Below are 22,069 nucleotides of genomic sequence, written 5' to 3'. Positions count from 1 at the left end.
CCCATGACACATCATAAGCAAAGAATCATATATATATATATATATATACATACACATAGTGTATCTATTTATTTACAACATATAAACATAAATGAAGGTGGAACAAGTAATCATGGACCTAGCAAACAAGGAACTTTATTATAGTATCATAACCTTATCTCTATCTATATATGCCAAACTAATGCCTTTTTATAGTGATTTTACAAACTAAGGCAGTTACAATTACCATAACTACTTTTGGTTAGTCAACTAGATTAGGTAATAAAGTATCATAACCTGATATCTCTATCTATATATGCCAAACTAATGCCTTTTTATAGTGGTTTTACAAACTAAGGCAGTTGCAATTACCATAACTACTTTTGGTTAGTCAACTTGATTAGTTGATCCAATGACTTGATCCACTTGGTCAACTGCATACATACAGTTTAAAATATGATGTTTCCTAATCGACTAGGGTGGATATAACACCATCTTAAAATTTTTTGTCATCAAATTAAAGCCATACAAACGAAGTACATTCAACTAGAGAAAGGTCATTCTCAAATCACTCGTGTTTTCCTAGTACTAGTGACCTATTTTGATCACTTGTGGACAGTAATATAATTTCATTTCATTTCACGGTTAGGAAGTTTGATACTTCCACCATCATATAGAGTTTTGTTAACTTTCCAAATTACATTAAGAAAGGCACATTTCAAGTTGTTGAAATTAACCTAATGACATGAAATAACTTGTCATTAAATAGGTATCCTTGCAATGCAGCAATCGATCCATAAGTCCGCTTTTGCGTGCTTCCACTACACAATATATTTCCAACTTTAGTGATTGCAAATTCAGACCTGTGAGCATTTAATTCCTTACAATAAAAACAAATAGATGGATTGTCAACCTTGCCTTGTCACATGTGATGAACTAAATATCAAGAACATCATGTAACCACACTGCAGTAGCAAAGACTCTGGAAAACACTACTGTAAACAAGGAACTATATCTGTTACTTGGACAATACTTGGAAATATAACCAAATTATAACCAAATTTGCAAGGACTATGAATAGTAAAATCTGTCCCATGGAATAACGCATGAACCTACTGTCACACTCAAATAAGGTGCAAACATCTTCAATTTCAAATAGATGGATTTTCAATCCTGATTAAAGACATTAGGCTTGTCCCATGAGCTGAACTAAATACCAAGAACATCATGTAACCATATTGCAATAACAAATCTTCTTGAAAACACTATTCTAAACAAGAATTATATCACCAAAGGGAAGTGGTTCTGAAATGGAAACTAACAAATCATATTGAAGAAATACTCTAGAAGCCTGCTATATACTGTGAACTCTCCTCTGATCATGTTGTCCTTCTGTCTGATAATGTTGAACAGCTTCACGACTTCGGATCACTTAGACATACAGAGCTAAACTTGCAAGGACTGTGAATGGTAAAATCCATCCCATGGAATAACACTTGAATGTACTCTCACATTCAAATAAGGTGCAAACATCTTCAATTTTGCGAGCTCTTTTTGTGAGGAATTCCAAAGACGCGCAGAGATTGCCAAAACTCGAAGACTAGATCCTTGATCCTGAAATTAAATCAAAGAATTGTCAAAGAAACGAACCAGCATAATGAGAATACCATAGTTATGTTGGCTACTTAGCAAAAGGTCCATGTTTGAAGAAAGGTGACTTATTGAAAAATAAAAATAAGTGAAAAAACTTATTAAACTATTAAACATAAGCCGTAGTTATTTCCTTTCAAGATGCATGCTATTCTCCAGTACATGCCCTTGAACAGATCCTAGTTGACATGTCAAATAACTTCAATCTAGACAGGACTTTGATGTTGTCAAGACACTGAAAATTCTGAAATACTCACTTCTAAAGTTCTATATGCTCACAAAATTTGATAGGTTGATATAAGAACGGCATTATCAATAAAATTCCCTACCGATTTTGATTCCATATTTCAAGTGATTTAATTGAAGAATAAATTTAGCGACAATAACTTCACACACAAAACTTTGCTGAAAGTGGAACAAGAGGGATCAGGTACCCACCAGCAAATTAAAAGAGACATATTGCCAATACTCAAATCCTCCAGCACTGACAGGTTATCATCTTCAGCACTAAAGAATTATAATTTATAGATGTAAATTCAGACCACACTTATGTAAGAAGTTTTTACAGGTTTGTTGTTGGTTTAAGCTACCCAGAGCAACCCATGTATTTGTGATTTCCATCTTACTAAACAACACACGTTATTGCACCACATAGATAAAGTGTAAAACCAGAAACATCGGAAAAAATGGCCCCACTTTCCATGCAACCATTAACTGCAATGCATAAATCAATTTTCAATCCTGCTGGCTACCAGTTCCAAGCAGACTAACACTTAGGCATATACAATCTAGTTGAGCATGCATTTCAAAAGATTCTATTTTTGAAACTTTAACATTTTCCTGTCTATGTGGATAAGAAAGCAAGGCAGTTTCAACCAGTGTTGCAAAAATCGGCAAGGGTACAGAAAACATCTTCTCTGAAACATCGGTAAAAATAGGCAAACTGCAGAAAACATTTAAAAAAGAAAAATATATTCATTTTCTCAAAATTGGGAAAAATTGCAATATTTTTGGGCCAAAAAATCAGCTGGCTGAAAAAATTGTGATTTTTTGTTACAAAACTGAAAAATCAGCAATTTTATCAGCACTGATTTCAACGAATTTGTATGTGTAAGACTGTCCTCCACAAGTGAGGATAAGCCTAGATCTTCCAATCATCAATTTTGGTGTTCAATTAATTTGGAAGTTTGCATAATGGTCTCAGTACAACTTAGGGCTCATAAAATTTGAGGCCTGCCTGAGATGATCTAGTGAGACAAATGTAAGTAAGGCTTTATGTGGAATCCAATTCTTTGGTTCAGGAAAGAAATGTCAAGAAATACAACAATAAATATTACGATGATATCAAAGGAAATAAACTCGAGAAAGATTTATCTTCTGAATATTTGGATGTGTTAAACATTAAAAACAGTCTACAAAACCATTAGTATATCGAGATGTATGGATGTGAAGTTTGGAACTGTAGCATCTCTAGACAATCATGGAATAATACTGATCTAATCTAGAAGTGTTTTATATTTTATAATCTTAAAATTAAAAGGGATATGCCCTATCGTATCATCCTCATAGAAGCTGGTCTTTCCCTCATTAAGAGTATGGCTATGATTAGGTATCTAGTAAACAAACACAAGAAAATTCACATGAAAGACAAGAGGCTTCCTATGATTACCTCAAACTCCAATCAAAGTCACCTGCAGCTTAAAAAGGGTTGACATAAAGATGCTATGTCTTGGCTAAATAACTGGAGAATAGAGGAGGAGATCATTGCAGAATACCATTAGAAGTACTGTCACATCTAAATTTAAAGAGGCTCTTAGGTTATGGTACTTAATGAGATTGTGGTGTCAGGTTGTTATGCTGGTTTGACGAGGCTCTTAGGTTATAGTAATTAATGATATTGTGGTGTCAGGTTGTTGTGCTGGTTTGACTAAGTTTCCTGAAAATTTTCTTCTAGTACTTGCCTGAATGGTGGGTAGGTGAATGTATGGGGATGCATTAGAGAAATGCAAATCAAATCATCCTCAGTATGTTCTTTGAAAATTACTACTTGATCCAAAGTTAAGAGAGGTTGACAAGCTTCCTTGTCACTGTCTTCAAGCCAAGCAGGGTCTTCTTAAGTGAGAGAAGGTTTAGCAGGAGGATAAGGAGTCAATTTATTAATGGAATCTCCATGGGAAATGTTCATATTTTTAGATATACAGCTGATATATGCATCAGTTGTAGCTAACCATGGTCTACCCATAATTAATGGGTATCCACCCAAGTTGGCTTTAGGTTCAAGATCATAAAATTATTAGGGTACTCGCATGAATCAACATAAAAATAATATCCTCAAGCATTCCTTCTAGCTTTATTATAGACCTATCTGCTAATTGAAGTACTGTGGGCATTGATCGCGTTCCAGGCAAATGAAGCTTTTCCATAGTTTCCTTTGTCATTGTTGCTGCAAAATCTAGTAGCCCTTGCAAGGGGTTCATTGTGAGGGGCTTAGAAGGTGATGGCCAGACCTTGTAGCAACAACGGGGGATACTGCCATTATCACCCCAGCAATCTTCCTCTTGCTATTTAGTGGAGTTTCACCACAAGGGAGGCTTCCCTGCATTCAGTTATAAGGATAATCTAGTTATAAGGTTCCAGGTGATGTAAATAGGTTAGGGAAAGATACCTTAGATTGGGTAAGGCTCAATTCTTCTTGGTAAAGGAGCAATGTATCATACACCTAGACTAGATAAGACTTCTATACCCTAGGATTTATTGATATGCAATGATAAAGGAATATATAGACGTATAGGAGTCCTAGAAAGCATTTACTTAAAGATTAGATCAACAAAACAATAATGTAAACTGTCAAATACGCTTCAAGTTGAAGCTCAGCGAGGGTTAGGGTTTCCAAGGCACAATTTATTAAGGAATGATGACATCAACCCTCTCAAGGAAAAGTTTACCACCATGAGAGCTAGACTTTGCATTAAAAAGGTATAGGAAGGTAAACCCTAGGTTCTCATCCACAAATATGCATCCACCACAACTCTATAAACAATTTGGCCCTAGAAAAAGCCATAGTGACTTGCATTTAAAAGCCTAGGAAATATAAAAAGAAAGAAAATATTTAGGCTTTGAAGATTTTTGATAAACAAATTTACCAATGCCTAATACTAATTGGGTTGATGGAGTCCTAGGGAAAATTTTTGCAGAAAAAGCACAATTGATTGGAGTAAGGGGGGGAAATACGTTTTCCACTTTGTAAAACTCTAACTATCCTTTTTTTGAGGGGAGAAATTAAATAGAAGATGCACACTAGGAATTCTTCTATGGATTTCAAAGAAGAATATATTTAACATACAAAATTTCCAATAAATAATAAGCCTTTAGCCATGGAAAATAGACAAACCTTGGCATTAGTTCATTTACACGCAAAAATAATGAAAAATCAGCAATAAACTTACAATTTCTTCTAAGAAAAGATCTTTCAATCCCAAAAAGACATCTCCAATACAACAACCAATCTCCAATAGCAGATGGTCCATAAAAATCACATCTTCAAAAGTAGCAAAAAAGACAAGGGTAATTTGTACCCTAGAAGAGAGGGCTGAAATCTCAAGTGTGATGAAGATTGTGTCGCCCGGATTGTACAGGCACAGTGACAACGCTTAGGACGAGGGCTATCACTCTGATTGCCACCCACTCTGTTCTAGTTGTCTTCCAACAACAGGCTATGGGGGGTAGTCCCTATGGAATGAGGTGAAGGAAAACAAGTTGAGAACCAACTTGTTTGGGAGACACGGGTGAGTGGCCCAGCCACTTGGTCGAATTTGAGCAAGATTATTGATTAAATTAGATTTTCTTATTATGAGAATAGTGCCTTAATGGAGCCACGAATTCTTGCTTATGGTAAATTGGAACCAAGTGACCGGATGGACACATACTGCTTGAATGATTGACTAACCTATATGATGTGTAAGTCCTAGGACCTATTTGAGATGCAATGATCTTGGTTAATTTTAATTATATGCCTAGTCTAAGTGGAACCTTTCCCCTAACTGTTTTGAGAAGCAATCCTCAAAGTAATTTGTTTAATGGGAGCCAACGGGAAGCAGGCTATGACCTGATTAACGATACCGCCCCTGTGTTACACCCACCCAGTGCCTTTGGCATTGCAAACACTGTGGCTTTGACGACTGCAAGGTCACTTGTTAACTACTAGGAAGAGTTGAATCTCTCAAGCTAGTCTGAAAAAGGTTGCATTGTGGCTTTGACGACTGCAAGGTCACTTGTTAACTACTAGGAAGAGTTGAATCTCTCAAGCTAGTCTGAAAAAGGTTGCCCTAAGAGTCTATCAACCTTGCTTATGCTAAGAGGTACATTTTAATGCAATCTAGAACTAATATGCTTGTGCAAGAATTTATGAGTGAAATTATCTTGATTTAAGATTGTTTGTGTTACTTAAGTACTTAGTTTGAATTGGCTTATATCAAGGGTACTTAAAAATGATGAGATGACAATCTTGAATAAGATAAATTGTTTAGAGGCGCGAGTGCAAACTTCAACAAATTCCCACAAGATGTAAAATGACAATATTTCAACAATGTTCAATACCACTTACGATAAACCAAACACCATTTAAGATAGCTAATGAAAAGCTTAGATGCCAAGTACTTAAGATGATTAACCCATATGTCGAAGACTTAGAACAATTATTCAGTTATATGTCAAATACAAAGATGCCAATTAGATTCCAAATATTAGAACAACTTATATCAACCACAAGATTTGATCTTTAGAGCTTAAGTGTAGGAGTGCTTTAGGTGCCAAATTCAGCAAATTTTGCAAGTTTAGAACTAGACACAAATTTTTTTGGATCTCAATAGTCAAATCAACAATAGTACTTCAAAAAATTTCAGCGCTTATTAGTGTTATGACAACAGTAGAAGAGTCACTCTAAATTATAGAATTTGCCCAATACATGAAGCACAAAACTTTCAAATGACCAACAAAAATAAATGTGTCTAGCTTACTTTATGACGATGTATTCACTAATATTTCAGATCTGTAATAAGTTATTACAGTAGTAAGTTGACCCACAGATCAACAAGTTAGTGATACCAAAACAAATGCCCAATATGCCCAAAAATAGTAAAAATTCACTAAACTTGAAAAAATCAATTTTTAGGGCTTTTAGAGGGTATGAATCAGAAAATTTCAGATATGATCTATTCACTACAACAGTGAACAATTGACAGATCAGCAAGTTAATGAAATTACAATTAGTGCCCAAAATGCCAAAAAATAGTAAAAATTCACTGAAACTAATTTTTTTTTTTTTTAATTTTTGACCATTTTTAAATGCATGCTTCAGAAATTTCAGATCTGAAATTTTCAGTTAAGCAATAAATTCCAGTAAACATAAAAATAGATCTGGGTTTGATCTACGGGGCCCAAGTCGCCAAAATTCATCAAAATGAAAATTTTGCAATTTTAAACAATTCTGACTATATAGCATGTGATTTTAGGGCCTAATTCTTACTGATTAAACTGTTGTAATAAAACAGAGATAAAAAAAGGGTTTAGAGGTCAAACCCTAGGCCTCAAGACTTGTAGAAGCACTTGCCCAAGTAGCCCAAAAATTTTGGGTGAAGAAGCCACTTCAAAATCAGAATTTTGGAGACCAAAATCCTACAAAACAAAATGTTAAAGATAAAATGCCAATCCTTTGAAGAAACTCTTGTTTGCAATGCGATCTAGCCCTTGTAGGACTTATGGCATTTTTAATGCTTGTAAAATAGGTCTCGAACACTAGCCCTTTAAGTTGGGTAAGGGCCAGGGCCTTCAAAAAATGTGTTTTTTACCCGATTTGAAAATAAACAACCTGCAAAAATAGCCTCAAAACCCTAGATGTCTAGGGTTTATGAGGTCACCAATGCCAATTTCTTCTTTTAGATCTGAAATTCGTAGAAAAATTTTCAGTCGTTGACCCTGCAAAATTTTCTAGAGACTAGATCTTACCCTCAATGGCCTAGATCTAGTTCTACTTTAGTCTTTTCTCTTGATTTCACCTAAATAAAACACCCAAACCCCAAATATATACAAAATCTTAAAACCCCAAAACTCAAGTTAGAAAAATAATTTACAAATTAAAATTACAAAGTTATTTATGGAATTTACAAATATATAAGAGTTTTGATTTTTTTTTTGAGAAAACTATATTTTTATGGCTATTTTCTTTGATGAATGACTAAAAAACACATGAGAAACCCCAATGTAAACTATATCCTTAGCTAAGATTTAATCCACCACACAAATATTTAGGACCCAAGCAACAATGATTCCTGTCCAAGTTTGTGAATTTGGAGGCCAAGGACTGAAGTACCTGCAAACACTATGTATTTATCTCAAGACAATCTGTTAATCACATGGGGAATCAAACCACCTAGGATTTGCCCAAAACTATCAATAGTATGATTTTATCCCCATCTAATGAAAAAAACAGATATTACCAATATTCAACACAACATAGGTATGGCCGTAGTCAGTACATGCCAAATCAATAAGCATGAACACCTTGAATTGCACCCGAAAGTCTTTATTATGATAGAAAAAATAGTTCCTAGTGAGACAATAGTGTTACCAAGATGTTTCAACAACAATTTTCTAGCTAAAAATCAGATGGCTAGAGACTCAACCGACTCTCTAATTTATAGATAAATACTCCAAGTGGAAAAATAATGACTAGCTTCTTTGATCCTTGTCAAAATAATCTCGGCCGTTGATAAACACTTCAAGATCTTTTAATCTTGGCCCTTGTTTTTTTTATTTTTGAGGAATTTTCAAATTTTGTCATTTAATTCCATTTTTTTTAGTTCAAAATTAATTATTTTGAGCTAATTTCCTAAAAAATTGATTTTAACTAACCACCAAGGTCCAAAGGTCCAAATTTTCTTGAAATATAAAATATTCCCTTGGTGGAAAACCTTTAAAAATTGATTCCTTTAAGACCCACAAATTTTTCCACTTGGAGAATTGATTTTCCTAAAACAACTTAGCTTGACTCTAATTAATTAATTTTTTGGCTTAGGATTTAATTTTATTTTGCCAGAAAAATTAATTAATTTACACATGAGGGGATTTAGTTATTTTTCCACCCTCTAGTACACAAGATTTTACATTTACAACCCTCAAAGGGGGAATACACATTTGGCTTTGACCCTCAAGACACATAACCCATTTGTGACACAATATAATCTAGTAGACCAAGTGATTTGTAATAAAATAATTAAGCAATTAGCTTAAATTATTTCCAAATCACTTTTACATCAGATTCGACTAAAAACTCTAGGACTCAATTAAAACTTCGACAATAAATTTCACCCTAGCTTTAGGGTTTAAGCAAGAGGGAAAAAAAATCTTCTAATTAGCCGTGTTTAGAAACACAGGTAATTAGTGAGGTTAAAAAACCTCCTAGAATGAAATTCGTCATCAAAATCATAGGCTTACCTAGGTTGTTACATATACTCAAGGTCTTACTAGGATCATTTACATTACATAATTTGCGGAATGGGTTTACAATGACATGTAGATTGCTAATAGATGATCTGGTCCTGTTGAAAAATTTGGTACCTTCGCTTCCTTGGAACTTTGACAAAAAATGTGCAACATCTGGTTCCATATGAGGACATGTTGCTTCCTAGAAGTTGTGAAAAATCGGTTACCCGATTCCTACTGCAGCAACTAATCTTAATTCTTCTAACTGTTAATTCGATTAAACAATTTACTTACTGTTTGCTATGAAAAACATCGAATTAAATACACTGCAACCTACACACTTAAAAATTGTGGAAACTAAATACAACACAAGAGAGAAATAAACATCACACACATCTACACAATGATTTTTGGACAAACGTCCCCAGAAAAACTCAATGCGGGAAAACGGTTGCAACAATTGAGGGTTTTATTATTATGCAATAGTAATTCTAAGTACAATTCGTTGGATGCCCAACTGGCTATCCGATACAGAGAGAAACTGGACAAAACGAAATAGTGAGATGATCTCACCTTGTCACTGGAAGATCTAGCTTTGATTTGCTGGAAGTTAGCCTTTGCGTCCCTTATGCGTCAACGTCTGCGCAAAACTACGTCAACCCTACGCAGTCTTTGTGTCACCTCTGCTGGGGACTGCGCTGCTCTTCCTTCTGAACCTCTGCTGGCTGGAAACTTTAGCTCTCAGCCTCCGGTCTCACCCCGGCTCCCGGTTTCTGAAACTCGATTTCTTCAACAGGAATTCGATCTCCCTTCAGGCTCTACGTTGCCACTATGTTAGCTCTGCGTGGCCCAACGTCAACCTCTCTGGGCATCGTTCTGCCCTCTTTTTCTTGTACTCTCCGTCCCAAGAAAACTCCTCAGTGGATACTATCCCTGCCCCTTACTGCAAAAAATCACTTCGAATTTCTCTCCCAACAACTGTTGTGCTTCAGAAATTCGATATTTTGATCTCCACTTTATGTGTTTTCCAAATGCCCATCAAGCCTCCTCTTATAATCCTTCTGTTGAGAACCAATGACCTAGATTAGATCCTAATCAATGGCTTAGATCATTTTGGCTTGATCCTCGTCTTCTTCTAGAAGTTTCACCCACAGTTAGATTAATAGCCTTTAATTATTTTAATTTCCTAAGTTTAGACTTAGGCACCCATTAAAAATAATTAGTTATTTTAATAAACTTGTCTCTGGGTGGAATTTCTCAAACGATTTCTGGGTATTGTGGAATACATGTGTCCTAGCCTCCTTGCAAGTTCTGAGGCTAAAAGCACATCCGATGCTACTAGAAATAAACACTCCCTCTTAGCGAGGAATGTGCTCTAATAATGCAACCTGCTGAAGCATCACTATGATTCTGAAACATCTCCCTCTGCGTTGTTGATATCTGACATCTATGCCCATCAACTATTGTACAAATGCTGTATCTGTACTGCAACTCCCTCTTAAATTATGCATCCGCGGTTTTGCTGGCGCTGCCACTGCCAACACTGCAACCTTCTCCAATTGCTGCTGCCACTGCATCAACAACGAAAAAAATCCAAAATTATTGAACTTGTGTTCAGCATGATGCATCTGTCGCTGGAGTTCTGACTGCTGCTAGTCTCTATGCTGACCCTCTGAAGCCTTTGCTTTGTTGTTGACTTCTGCTCTATGCCAACTACACTGCTGCCAACTCTAGCTTTGCGTCGCTCCTAGCCACTGCAACTGTCACTTCGACACTCCTCTTCATCAACTGATTCGGTCCATATAGCTACTTCTGATCTGGGCTCCCGTAGCAAGGTATTGATCCAAGAGGTGGACTCCTCAAGGATCTTGCCGATCTGCAAATCTTTCGAACTATAGTTCTATATCACCCCACCTTTGGGCGATCATGGCAAACTCCTCCTCCTCGATCTATGTGGATGCAGTCTTTGAATCATGCTTCTCGTCCTTGTCCTTTTTGAGAGGACACTACGTAGCATAGTGACCAAGTTCACCACACCGGAAGCACTTGATCTTCGAAACATCTTTCTTCTTCTTCCGTTGCTCATGCTGCCCCTTAGATGCGAGGGCTGCATTCTCATCCTCTTCCTTGGGCTTCGACCCACTACTGCTGCTGCCATCAAGTTTACACTTGACCAAGTCCCTCCTCATCTCTTCTTGCTGAAGAGTGGCCCACATTCCTTCCTAGTTTAGCAATTTCTCCCTGCCTAGGATGCTCTGGACAAATACTTGCCACTCTTTTGAAACTGAATTCAGGGCCAACCTCACCATCTCGGTAGGCTGAGGTGTTGACCCCACAACTGCCAACTTGTCTCGGGTTTCCTAAAGCTTTGCAAGGAACGGATCAATGCGTTCCCCCTTTTGCATCTACGTGGATCTCATCTTCTACTCCAAGTACATCTTCTGCTACTCAGAAGATCCCTGATATAGCGTGGACAAGGCATCCCACATCTCCTTAGCAGTCCCTTTGCCTGAGATGTGACATACTACATGATCCTTCACTTCGTCGAGGATCATCTGCTTGGCCTTCACCATTTCTCCCTTGTACTTTTTGAGCAGATCTAGATCCGCGGGCTCAACTACCACACTGTCGACGTAGATCTTGAGAAAATGTTCATCCAAAGGGCATGCCATCCTCACCTTCCAGATCACATAGTTGGATGCACCATCCAACCGATCCTGATCTCTCAACCCACTAGCTGCCATCTCTGCCAATTGAAAAAGTCGAATGACCTCCTCTCTCCTCTGTGCTGCTGCTGGGCTAGCCTATGCACTCCCTGCTGGAGTTAGTAGATCTGCTGCCCTTTGTTGCTGTTCAACAAATGAGAATTCGAATTCCTTGGCTAGGAATTCTCTGAGGAATAAATTCCCTCAAGTGTCTCTCTCTTTCCCACTGACACTATTTTGCCAGCAATTGCTGCAAAATATCTGCGTCCTAATTGAAGTTCTGCTCTACAAGGAAATATACGATGCTCCTTTCTATTTCTGGAAAGCTTCGATTTGGAGATCAAATTTCTCTGTCGACTCACTTAGAGAAATCGATTTCTCCTCAAAACTTCGACAAACTGGCCCAAGGACTACACTGCCTGCTGGGGTTTTGAATTGCTGCCTCTGCAGAGATTTCAAATTTCTCTTCCTTTTTCCTTCTGAGTTCTTTTGTTCACAATCTGTGCTCTGATACCATATGAAAAATCAGTTACCCGATTTCTGTTGCAACAACTGATGTTAATTCGATTAAACAATTTACTAGCGGTTTGCTACGACAAATATCGAATTAAATACACTGCAGCCTACACAATTAAAAACTACGAAAACTAAATACAACACAAGAGAGAAATAAACATCACAAACATCTACACAGTTATTTTTGGACAAACGTCCCCGAAAAAACTAATGCGGGAAAACCGGTGCAACAACTGAGGGTTTTATGATTATGCATTAGTAATTCTGAGTACAATTCGTTAGATGCCCAACTGGCTTTCTGATATAGAGAGAAACTGGACAAAATGAAATAGTGAGATGATCTCACCTTGTCACTGGAAGACTCGGCTCTGATTTGCTAGAAGTGAGCCTCCGCATCCCTTCTGCGTCAACCTCTGCACAAAATTGTGTCAATCCCACGTGGTCTTTGCGTCATCTCTGTTGGGGACTGCATTGTTCTTCCTTCTAACCCTATGCTGGCTGGAAACTTCAGTGCTTAGCCTCTCAGTCTCAAACCCCGACTCCCGGCTTCTGAAACTTGATTTCCTCAGTAGGAATTCGATCTCCCTTCACACTCTGCGCTGCCATCGCGTCAACTCTGCGTGGCCCAGCGTCAGCATCTGTGGACGTCGTTCTGCCCTCTCTGCCTTGTAATCTCCAACCTAGGAAAACTCCTCATCGGATACTATCCCTTCCCCTCACTGCAAAAGATCACTTCGAATTTCTCTCCTGGCAACCGCTGTGCTTCAGAAATTCGATCTTTTGATCTCCACTCAATGTCTTTTCCAAATGCCCATCAAGTCTCCTCTTATAATCCTTCTGTTGAGAACCAACGACCCAAATTATATCCTAATCAATGGCTTAAATAATTTTGGCTTGACCCTCGTCTTCTTCTAGAAGTTTCACCCACAGTTAGATTAATAGCCTTTAATTATTTTAATTTCCTAAGTTTAGACTTAGGCACTCATTAAAAATAATTAATTATTTAATAAAACTGTCTTGGGGTGGAATTTCCCAAAACGATTTCTAGGTATTTTGGAATACATGTGTCCTAGCCTTCCTGCAAATTTTGAGCCTAAGAGCACATCTGATGCTATCAGAAATCAACAAAAGTAACGTGAGAATCCTAGAACCCTGCATCCAAGAAAACAAAAGCCCATCAAATAGATATCCATTCAAAATCAAAATCATCATGCATACATAATAAATGCGTTGGAATATAAAATCTACTCTAACAAACTGAAACATAAAAGACATAATATAAATGAGTATCTAATGACATGAAATAAGAGGGAGTAGGGATAGAGATACTATACAAAAAATGCCCCATGGCATCAGACGTCTTCAACATAATGCATACTGAGCATCTACTGACTCTCTGGCAAGTTTGAAGGATGCTTCTACGATGTGCCACGCTTGATCCTGTATATCGTGGGAATTTGTCTTATCCGAATATCGAGCTGCTCTCGACCATCAGATGCATCAAACTTCTTCCTTGTCTTCCTCTGCCTTTTACTTTTCTTCCCAGTGGGATGTGATGTTAATAACGAGACCACTGTAAATTTCTTGTCTTGATCCTGAGTATGCTTGGATGAAAGATCTGAAGAGATTGAAGTATACCCAACCTTATTCTGAATATACTCTGTCAAAGGTGACACATAAGTTTGATCAATTTGTTTTCCAATCATGGCATTTCCAGTTAACCTATTTCCAATGGGACAAGAGACCTCTTTATAGTGAGATGAGAATTGTTTTGGCGGACTTGGGAGGCTTATGATCTGTCAAAATTTCTTTGTTTCTCTCATCATATGATATATGCTGAAATTCTTGCACCTGCCACCTTTCCATCTTTTGTAATTTGTTCATTTCTTCCAACCTCCTCTGCATGGAACTCATTTCATTGGCATGTCTTCTATTATTTTGCTTGATCAATTTTTGTCTTCACAAATCTGCCTTGAAGAGTGAAATGCTTAGCTTCCAAGGCTTTGATTTCCTGTGTGTGATTGTGCTCCATGGTGATCAAATGGTCTTGCATGGTGGTCATCTGATTAGAATGATTAGTCTCCATGACTTTTAGTTCCTCAGCTTGCTTTTCTTCTCAAGATAATAACCTGTTTTGAAGAGAGATTTGATTAGCTTCCATGTCCTTTATCATTCTATTATGATCTTCTTGAATATAATTTATTTCCTTCTTATGATTTGCTTTTATTGAACCTAACTCCTCAACATGCTCTTCCTCTATGGTATCTATCATGTTCTGAAAATTGATCTTTTGATTATACTGAGTAACTTCCATTGCCTGTAACCTGTTCCCCATAGAATTAATTTCTTTGGCGTGATGTGCTATTAATTTTTCTTGACTAGATTGCATGTGTTTGATCATTTGAGTTAATTCCTTAACAAGATGCTTATCATGATCTTCCATATGCAAATAATGTGATTCCTCAATAATATTGTTAATTTGGCCACTTGTCCCTGCAATGCCACTACCCACGATTCCTTTCACAAAAGCACAAGTAGATTCATCATGAAAATTTTCACAAGTACTACAATATGGCCAAGATTGATCATCATTATCTTGCAACCTATTCTTTTGAGACTCCATATTGACTAGGTAGTTTTGCATGATAGTGACTTGATTTTTATGCTCATCTTGCATACTTTTAATGCTTTGAGCTAGTTCTTTAACATGATCATTTTCCTCTTCTTTTATATTTGAAATCCCAAACTTCCTAGATGCTTTCTTGTCATTTTCTAATGTCTCAATTGATGTTTGAGCAACCCTTACATTAGCGGGCTTCCCACACATCAATTCGTAAGAAGTGTCAGCGTCAAATGCATCAATGTAATGGTCTAACAAAAGTTTGTCAGGAGGTTTTTAATCTTGAGATAATTTTCTTATAATGCCATTGAACCTCCTATTAAATTCTTTAACAATTTCATCTTCATTCTTTTTCATACTGTAAATAGTGCGAAGTAAGCCCTTTTCATCCTCCTTATCTCCATATTCATTGATAAAGCCCTTGATTATAGCTTGCAGAGAATCAAAAGAATCATTAGGAAAATCATGAAACCAATCCATAACATTATCTTCCAAGGAAAAGACAAAGAGACGCATCTTAATGTCTTCATGATTATAGTTAGTATTGTTGCACCACTTAGCCACACAAAGATTAAATTTCTTGAGATGATTATTAACATTAATTGCACCATTACCTTGAAAAGAGGGTAAATTATCAATTGCTTTTTCTAGAATGTCATGGGGATAACCATGAATGTTAGTGAAATTACAAGGGGCAAGCAAGTCATTCATGATGACTTGCTCACTTGAGAGCAAATGGATATCAACAAGAGGTCTATGTCTAAGATAAGCAAGAAGTCTACAAGAAGAAGGCTTCTAGCAGAAATTCTCGCAGAAAATGGAAGAAGTGGAGTCGCCACTTGAACATGAATCCATCTCCAATATCTAGAAGACAAAAACCAAAAAGTCAATTAGGGCGAAGTAGGTGGATATCAAGGAAGACTTCTTGTCTGAAAAATTGAATGCTCACTAGAATGTAATTTGTTTAATTGAGTCCAAAGAGCAGGGTTAAGCAAGCTACCAATAAGATTTTATGAATGGATGAATCAGTGGAGTCGCCACCCAAACAAGAAACTAACCCAAATGTTCAAGTGCTAAGGTGCAAATCGAGAAATGAATAAGGCGATGAGAAGATTAGTGAGATATCAAAGTGCTAGTAAATGTGGTGTTTGAAAGATTAAATGGATTAGAAGATTATGAAGATTGATGATAGATGTTGTTGACGCCAAGGTCCAAAAAAATTGGTCCCTGAGAACGACGCCAAAAAATGTTGTGGCGTTGGCAGGACATGAATGAAGGTTGAAAGATCACAAGATGATAGAATGTTGTAAACCCCAACAACGAGCAAACTCGTCCCCGACAACAACGCCAAAAATGTTGTCGCCCAGATTGTACAGGCACCGCGACAACTCTCAGGACGAGGGTCGTCACTCTGATCCTTGCCCACTTTGTTCTAGTTGTCTCCCAATAGTAGGCTATGGGGGGTAGTCCCTATGGAATGAGGTGAAGGAAAACAAGTTGGAAACCAACTTGTTCGGGAGACATGAGTGAGTGACCTAGCCACTTGGTTGAATTTGAGCAAGATTATTGATTAAATTAGATTTTCTTATTATGAGACCATTGCCTTAGTGGAGTCACGAGTTCTTGTCTATGGTAAATTGGAACCAAATGACCAGATGGACACCTGCTGCTTGAATGATTGACTAACCTATATGATGTGCAAGTCCTAGGACCTATGTGAGATGCAGTGATCTTGGTTAATTTTAATTATATGCCTAATCTAAGTGGAACCTTTCCCCTAATTCTTTTGAGAAGCAATATTCAAAGTAAGTTGTGAAATGGAAGCCAACGGGAAGTAGGCAACGCCCTGATTAACGATACCTCCCCCTGTGTTCCACCCACCCAGTGCCTCCAGCATTACAGAGACTGTGGCTCTAACGACTGCAAGGTCACTGTGTTAACTACTAGGAAGAGTTGAATCTCTCAAGCTAATTTGAAAAGGGTTTCCCTAAGAGTATATCAACCTAGCTTATGCTAGGAGGTAAATTTTAATGCAATCTAGAACTAGTATGCTTGTGCAAGAGTTTATGAGTGAAATTATCTTGATTTAAGATTGTTTGTGTTACTTAAGTACTTAGTTTGAATTAGTTTATAGCAAGAGTACTTAAAAATGATGAGATGACAATCTTGAATAAGATAAATTGCTTAGAGGCGCAAATGCAAACTTCAACAAATTCCCACAAGATGTAAAATACCAATATTTCAACAATGTTCAATACCACTTATGATAAACCAAACACCATTTAAGATAGCCAATGAAAAACTTAGATGCCAAGTGTTTAAGATGATTAACCCAGACATCAAAGACTTAGAGCAATTATTTAGTTATATGCCAAATAAAAAGATGCCAATTAGATTCCAAATATTAGAACTTATATCAATCATAAGATTCAATCTTTAGAGCTTAAGTGTAGGAGTGCTTTAGGTGTCAAATTTAGACATTTTTGCAAGTTTAGAACAAGACACATAAAAGTTAGATCTCAATAGTCAAATCAATAGTAGTACTTCAAAAAATTTCAGCACTTATTAGTTATGACAACAGTGGAAAAGTCACTCTAAATTATAGAATTTGCCCAACACATGAAGCACAAAACTTTCCAATGACCAACATAAATAAATTTATGTATCTAGCTTACTTTATGATGATGTATTCAATAGTATTTCAAATCTGTAATAAGTTATTACAACAATAAGTTGACCCACATATCAACAAGCTAGTGATACCAAAACCAATGCCCAATATGCCCAAAAATAGTAAAAATTCACCAAACTTGGAAAAATCAATTTTTAGGGCTTTTAGAGGGTATGATTCAGAAAATTGCAAATCCGATCTATTTACTACAACAATGAATAATTGACAAATCAACAAACTAATGAAACTACAATTAGTGCCCAAAGTGCCCAAAAATAGTAAAAAATCATTGCCATTGAAATTTTTTAGTTTTTGATCATTTTTAAATGTGTGGTTCAGAAATTTCAGATCTGAGATTTTCAGTTATGCAATAAATTCCAACAAGCATAAAAATAGATCTGGGCTTGATCTAAGGTGCCCAAGTGGGCAAAATTCATGAAAATGAAAATTTTGCAATTTTAAACAATTTTGACCATGTAGGATGTGATTTTAGGGCCTAATTCTTACTAATTTAACTGTTGTAATAAAATAGAGATAATTCAAGGGTTTAAAGGTCAAACCCTAGGCTTCAAGCCCTGTAGAAGCACTTGCTCAAGTAGCCCAAAAATTTTGGATGAAGAAGCCACTTGAAAATTAGAAATTTGGAGACCAAAACCATGCAAAACAAATTGTTAAAGTCAAGCCTTGTAGAAGCACTTGCTCAAGTAGCCCAAAAATTTTGGATGAAGAAGCCACTTGAAAATTAGAAATTTGGAGACCAAAACCATGCAAAACAAATTATTAAAGACAAAATGCAATCCTTTGAAGAAACTCTTGTTTGCAATGACATCTAGCCCTAGTAGGGCTTATGGCCTTCTTAATGCTTGCAAAATATGTCCCAAACACTAGCTCGTTAGATTGGGTAAGGGATAGGACTTTCAAAAAATAAGTTTTTTCTTCGATTTGAAAATAAGCAACCTGCAAAAATAGCTTCAAAACCTTAGATGTCTAGGGTTTCTGAGGTCTCCAATGTCAATTTCTTCCTTTAGATCTGAAATTCGCAGCAAAATTTTCAGTGGCTAACCCTGCAAAATTGTCTAGAGACTAGATCTTACCCTCAAGGGCCTAGATCTAGCTCTACTTCAGTCTTTTCTCTTGATTTCACTTAAATAAGACACCCAAACCCCAAATATATACAAAATCTTAAAACCCCAAAATTCAAGTTAGAAAAATAATTTACAAATTAAATGTACAAAATTATTTACGAAATTTACAAATATACAAGGGTTTTGAAAATTAATTTTTTTGAGAAAACTATATTTTTATGGCTATTTTCTTTGATGAATGACTAAAAAGCACATTAGAAACCCCAATGTACACTATAGCCTTAGCTAAGATTTAATCCACCACACAAATATTTAGGATCCAAGCAACAATGATTCTTGTCCAAGTTTGTGAATTTGGAGGCCAAGCACTGAAGTACCTGCAAACACTATGTATTTATCTCAATACAATCTGTTAATCACATGGGGAATCAAACCACCTAAGATTTGCCCAAAACTATCGATCGCAATGTTGAAAATATCGGTATCGACAAAATATCAATGAGGGTCTAGAAAACATCTTATCAGCAATATTGACGAAAATATCAGCAAGCATAAAAAATGCATAATATATTCATTTTTTAATATATTTTTAAACATATAAAACAATAACAACATGAAATAAACACATTGACACATAAATATGAAGAAAGCACTGATATATATGATGTAAAATAAAAATGATACATCAAAGTGATACCAAACCATGCTGATCCCTGATAATTGTCCAATCAAGGACTCAAATGTGGAGAACCAATACAAAATAAAATCCTATATATAAAAGTATCTCATCATCATGAGTTATATGTAGCAAAACAAATAAAACTAGCAGCTATCTATCTGAAATCAATGCCCTCTCCCCCTTTTATGGGAAAACATGATGGGTTGTTAGCCAAGCTTGCCCCTAGTAGAATAAGGCCTTGCCCCTGCACCTAATGTCAAATAATGAGGGCTAGGTATGGAGCTATGCTCTCCTCTATCTATCGCAGATGGTGTTGATGCCATTTCCTCATGCTCCTCCTCCACGTGCTGCTCTTCCCACGAGTCCTCCTCCTCTTGTTGCCCCTGTTCTAATGGATTCTCTGGCTTTAACCATGAAGGTGACTCCTCCAAGATGGGCACCTCAGACTCCACCCTCCACTGAGACAATACATCAATATTGTTTAAGGAAATGGCATCTGGATCCATTGGTGCTTCTATTTGCTTCACTCGAAGTTGGATATTGTAATGCACATACACTAAATCATTGAGGCGTGAAAACTCCAACCTGTAAGAGTGTAAAAAAAACTAGTCTTGACTCTTAACTCTTGACACTTGAGGTTATTAATTAAAAATTAAAAATTACAATAAATGTAATTGCTCAATTGAAGGTTGAAGCTCAAAATTATACCCGTCGTGCTTTTTTGAGTGTATTTTCTCAAATACACTCCAATTGCGCTCACACTTTGAAGAGCTACATGTTTGACTTAGGATTTTTATGGCCAATTTCTGCAAATTTGGTGCCCTTGCACCATAGCTTCGCCACCAAATATCTACAACAAAATAAAGAAATAAAAAAGTCAAAAATAACATAATTGAATTTTAAAAATCTAGAATTATAGTAAGTTAATTCTAAATTGAAAATTCTAATGAGGGATGACTTGTCACTTACATGGCATAAAGAGGGTCATTTCCCTAATAGCATCATCAAAGCCAAATAGGTCAGCACAATCACGATAAAATTGTATCTCGTGATTGATTTTGCAATGAAGCTTAGGATTAGGTACCATTCTTTGAAGACAAGAATGGAGCCCTTCCATCACCTCACCATCAAAATCAAAGGTACATTTATATAAAAATGTGGGGTTGAAGAAGAGTGCTGCTGCATGAATGGGTCGATGAAGCATCCTTTTCCACCAACTATCAATCACATCCCATAACATCATATGTCTATCAAGCCCAACAAAACCCTTGTCTACATAATAAGAACGAATGGCCTCCTTGGCCCTATCCATGGCCTCGTACAAATAAGCCATTGCAGGCTTGCCCCCATCTACCAATCTCAGAACCTTTACTATAGGTTCACTAACTAAGCACGCTTCTTCTACTCCCTGCCAAAATGTGTCAGTGTACACCATTTTTGCAATGGCTCTCCCATCCTATCTCCTGTTGTATCTACAATCACACCACTCATCAGAAACAAACATTTGCTTCAAATCAAACTAGCATCGAAGCAAATACTGAAGAGTAATAAAATTGGTGGCAAAACGTATGATTGCAAGACGCCGCAACTCCTTGTTTCTAGTGTATCTCTTCATGAGGCTAAGAACAAAAGCATGGTTATAAATAAACTTGGGACGCTCCTAGCCATATCAATCATCTCCTTGATGAAGGAGAGTTTCCCCATATCCTCAAGCAGCAAATCGATACAATGTGTTGTACACAGAGTCCAGAATAATGTGTGTTGGGAGTGAAAGAACTTCAAGTAGAAAAGAAAGCTAAGCATCGAGTGCCTAAACACTTGGATCGTGCCTCTCCATAAGCATCCTATCGGAAGACACATAATTAGTTGCATTGTCTCTTATGATTTGCACCACATTCTGCACACCAATCTCCTGGATGAACCCATCTAACAAATCACATATCATTGCTGCATCTTTTATACGTGCTGATGCATCCCTTGATTTAATAAACATGGTACCTTTAAGGCAATGTACCAAGAAATTTAGAAGGGTCTTACCCTTCCTATCTGTCCAACCATCAGACATCACTGTGCATCCAGACACTTCCCATGTCTATTTCAACTCTGCCAATTTAGAGTTGATGCCCTGCTATTCTGCTCGAAGAATTGCCCCCTGCAATGCCTCATATGTAGCACTTTTGTACCCTGGGCCCACAACATCAATAGCATCACAAATTGTTTGCCAAAATGGATAGGTTTTGGTGATGTTGAGAGGTAAGTCGCTCCAGAAAAGACACCTCCCCATAACTCTATATGCTTTGCTTCTCCCTTCTTTTAACAATTGGTTTTATGGAAGGTTGTGCTCCATGTCCTATTCAAGGAACAAAAAATTATGACCTCGCACTCCCAGTAACATTAGCATTAGCAGTAGCAGGTGACGTTGTGGAGCCCCTCCCACTACCCTCAACCTCAAAATGAGAAGAAGATATCCCAAAAGATCTACTTGCACGTTCAACCTTGTTTCTGTTTTCCTCTTCCTTCTTTCTGTCTTTTTCATCAATTGATTGCTTCAAGATCTTTTTGTATAAGATCCGCACTGGAAACTGTACAAAGCCCAACATCTTGTTTAGGGAGTCTAGCCAGATGGTATTTCAATCGCGTAACCCCTCTTGTCATCCTGGTCCCACACAATTTGCATGATAGATA

At 36.9% G+C, this 22,069-nt stretch overlaps 1 protein-coding gene across 3 annotated transcripts in view; it reads right to left on the bottom strand.

The window, feature by feature from the left end:
- Nucleotides 1-1,055: 1,055 nt before the first annotated feature.
- The window catches only part of LOC149225026 (uncharacterized), a 424,173-nt gene continuing 403,159 nt past the window's right edge, over nt 1,056-22,069 (bottom strand). For all 3 annotated transcript variants that reach the window (XM_089386429.1, XM_089386425.1, XM_089386424.1), the window contains one exon: nt 1,056-1,593. In XM_089386429.1, the coding sequence (XP_089242555.1) occupies nt 1,515-1,593 (79 nt within the window). In that variant the 3' untranslated portion in view covers nt 1,056-1,514. The remainder of the gene's footprint in view (nt 1,594-22,069) is intronic.

This window comes from Pinus tabuliformis, chromosome Q (genome assembly GCF_031772625.1).
Source record: "Pinus tabuliformis cultivar Carrire ecotype Pingquan chromosome Q, CPIR1, whole genome shotgun sequence".
In the NCBI taxonomy this organism is placed as follows: domain Eukaryota; kingdom Viridiplantae; phylum Streptophyta; class Pinopsida; order Pinales; family Pinaceae; genus Pinus; species Pinus tabuliformis.
The sequence above is the reverse complement of the archived record's forward strand: the minus strand, read 5'-3'. Positions and strand labels throughout refer to the sequence as shown.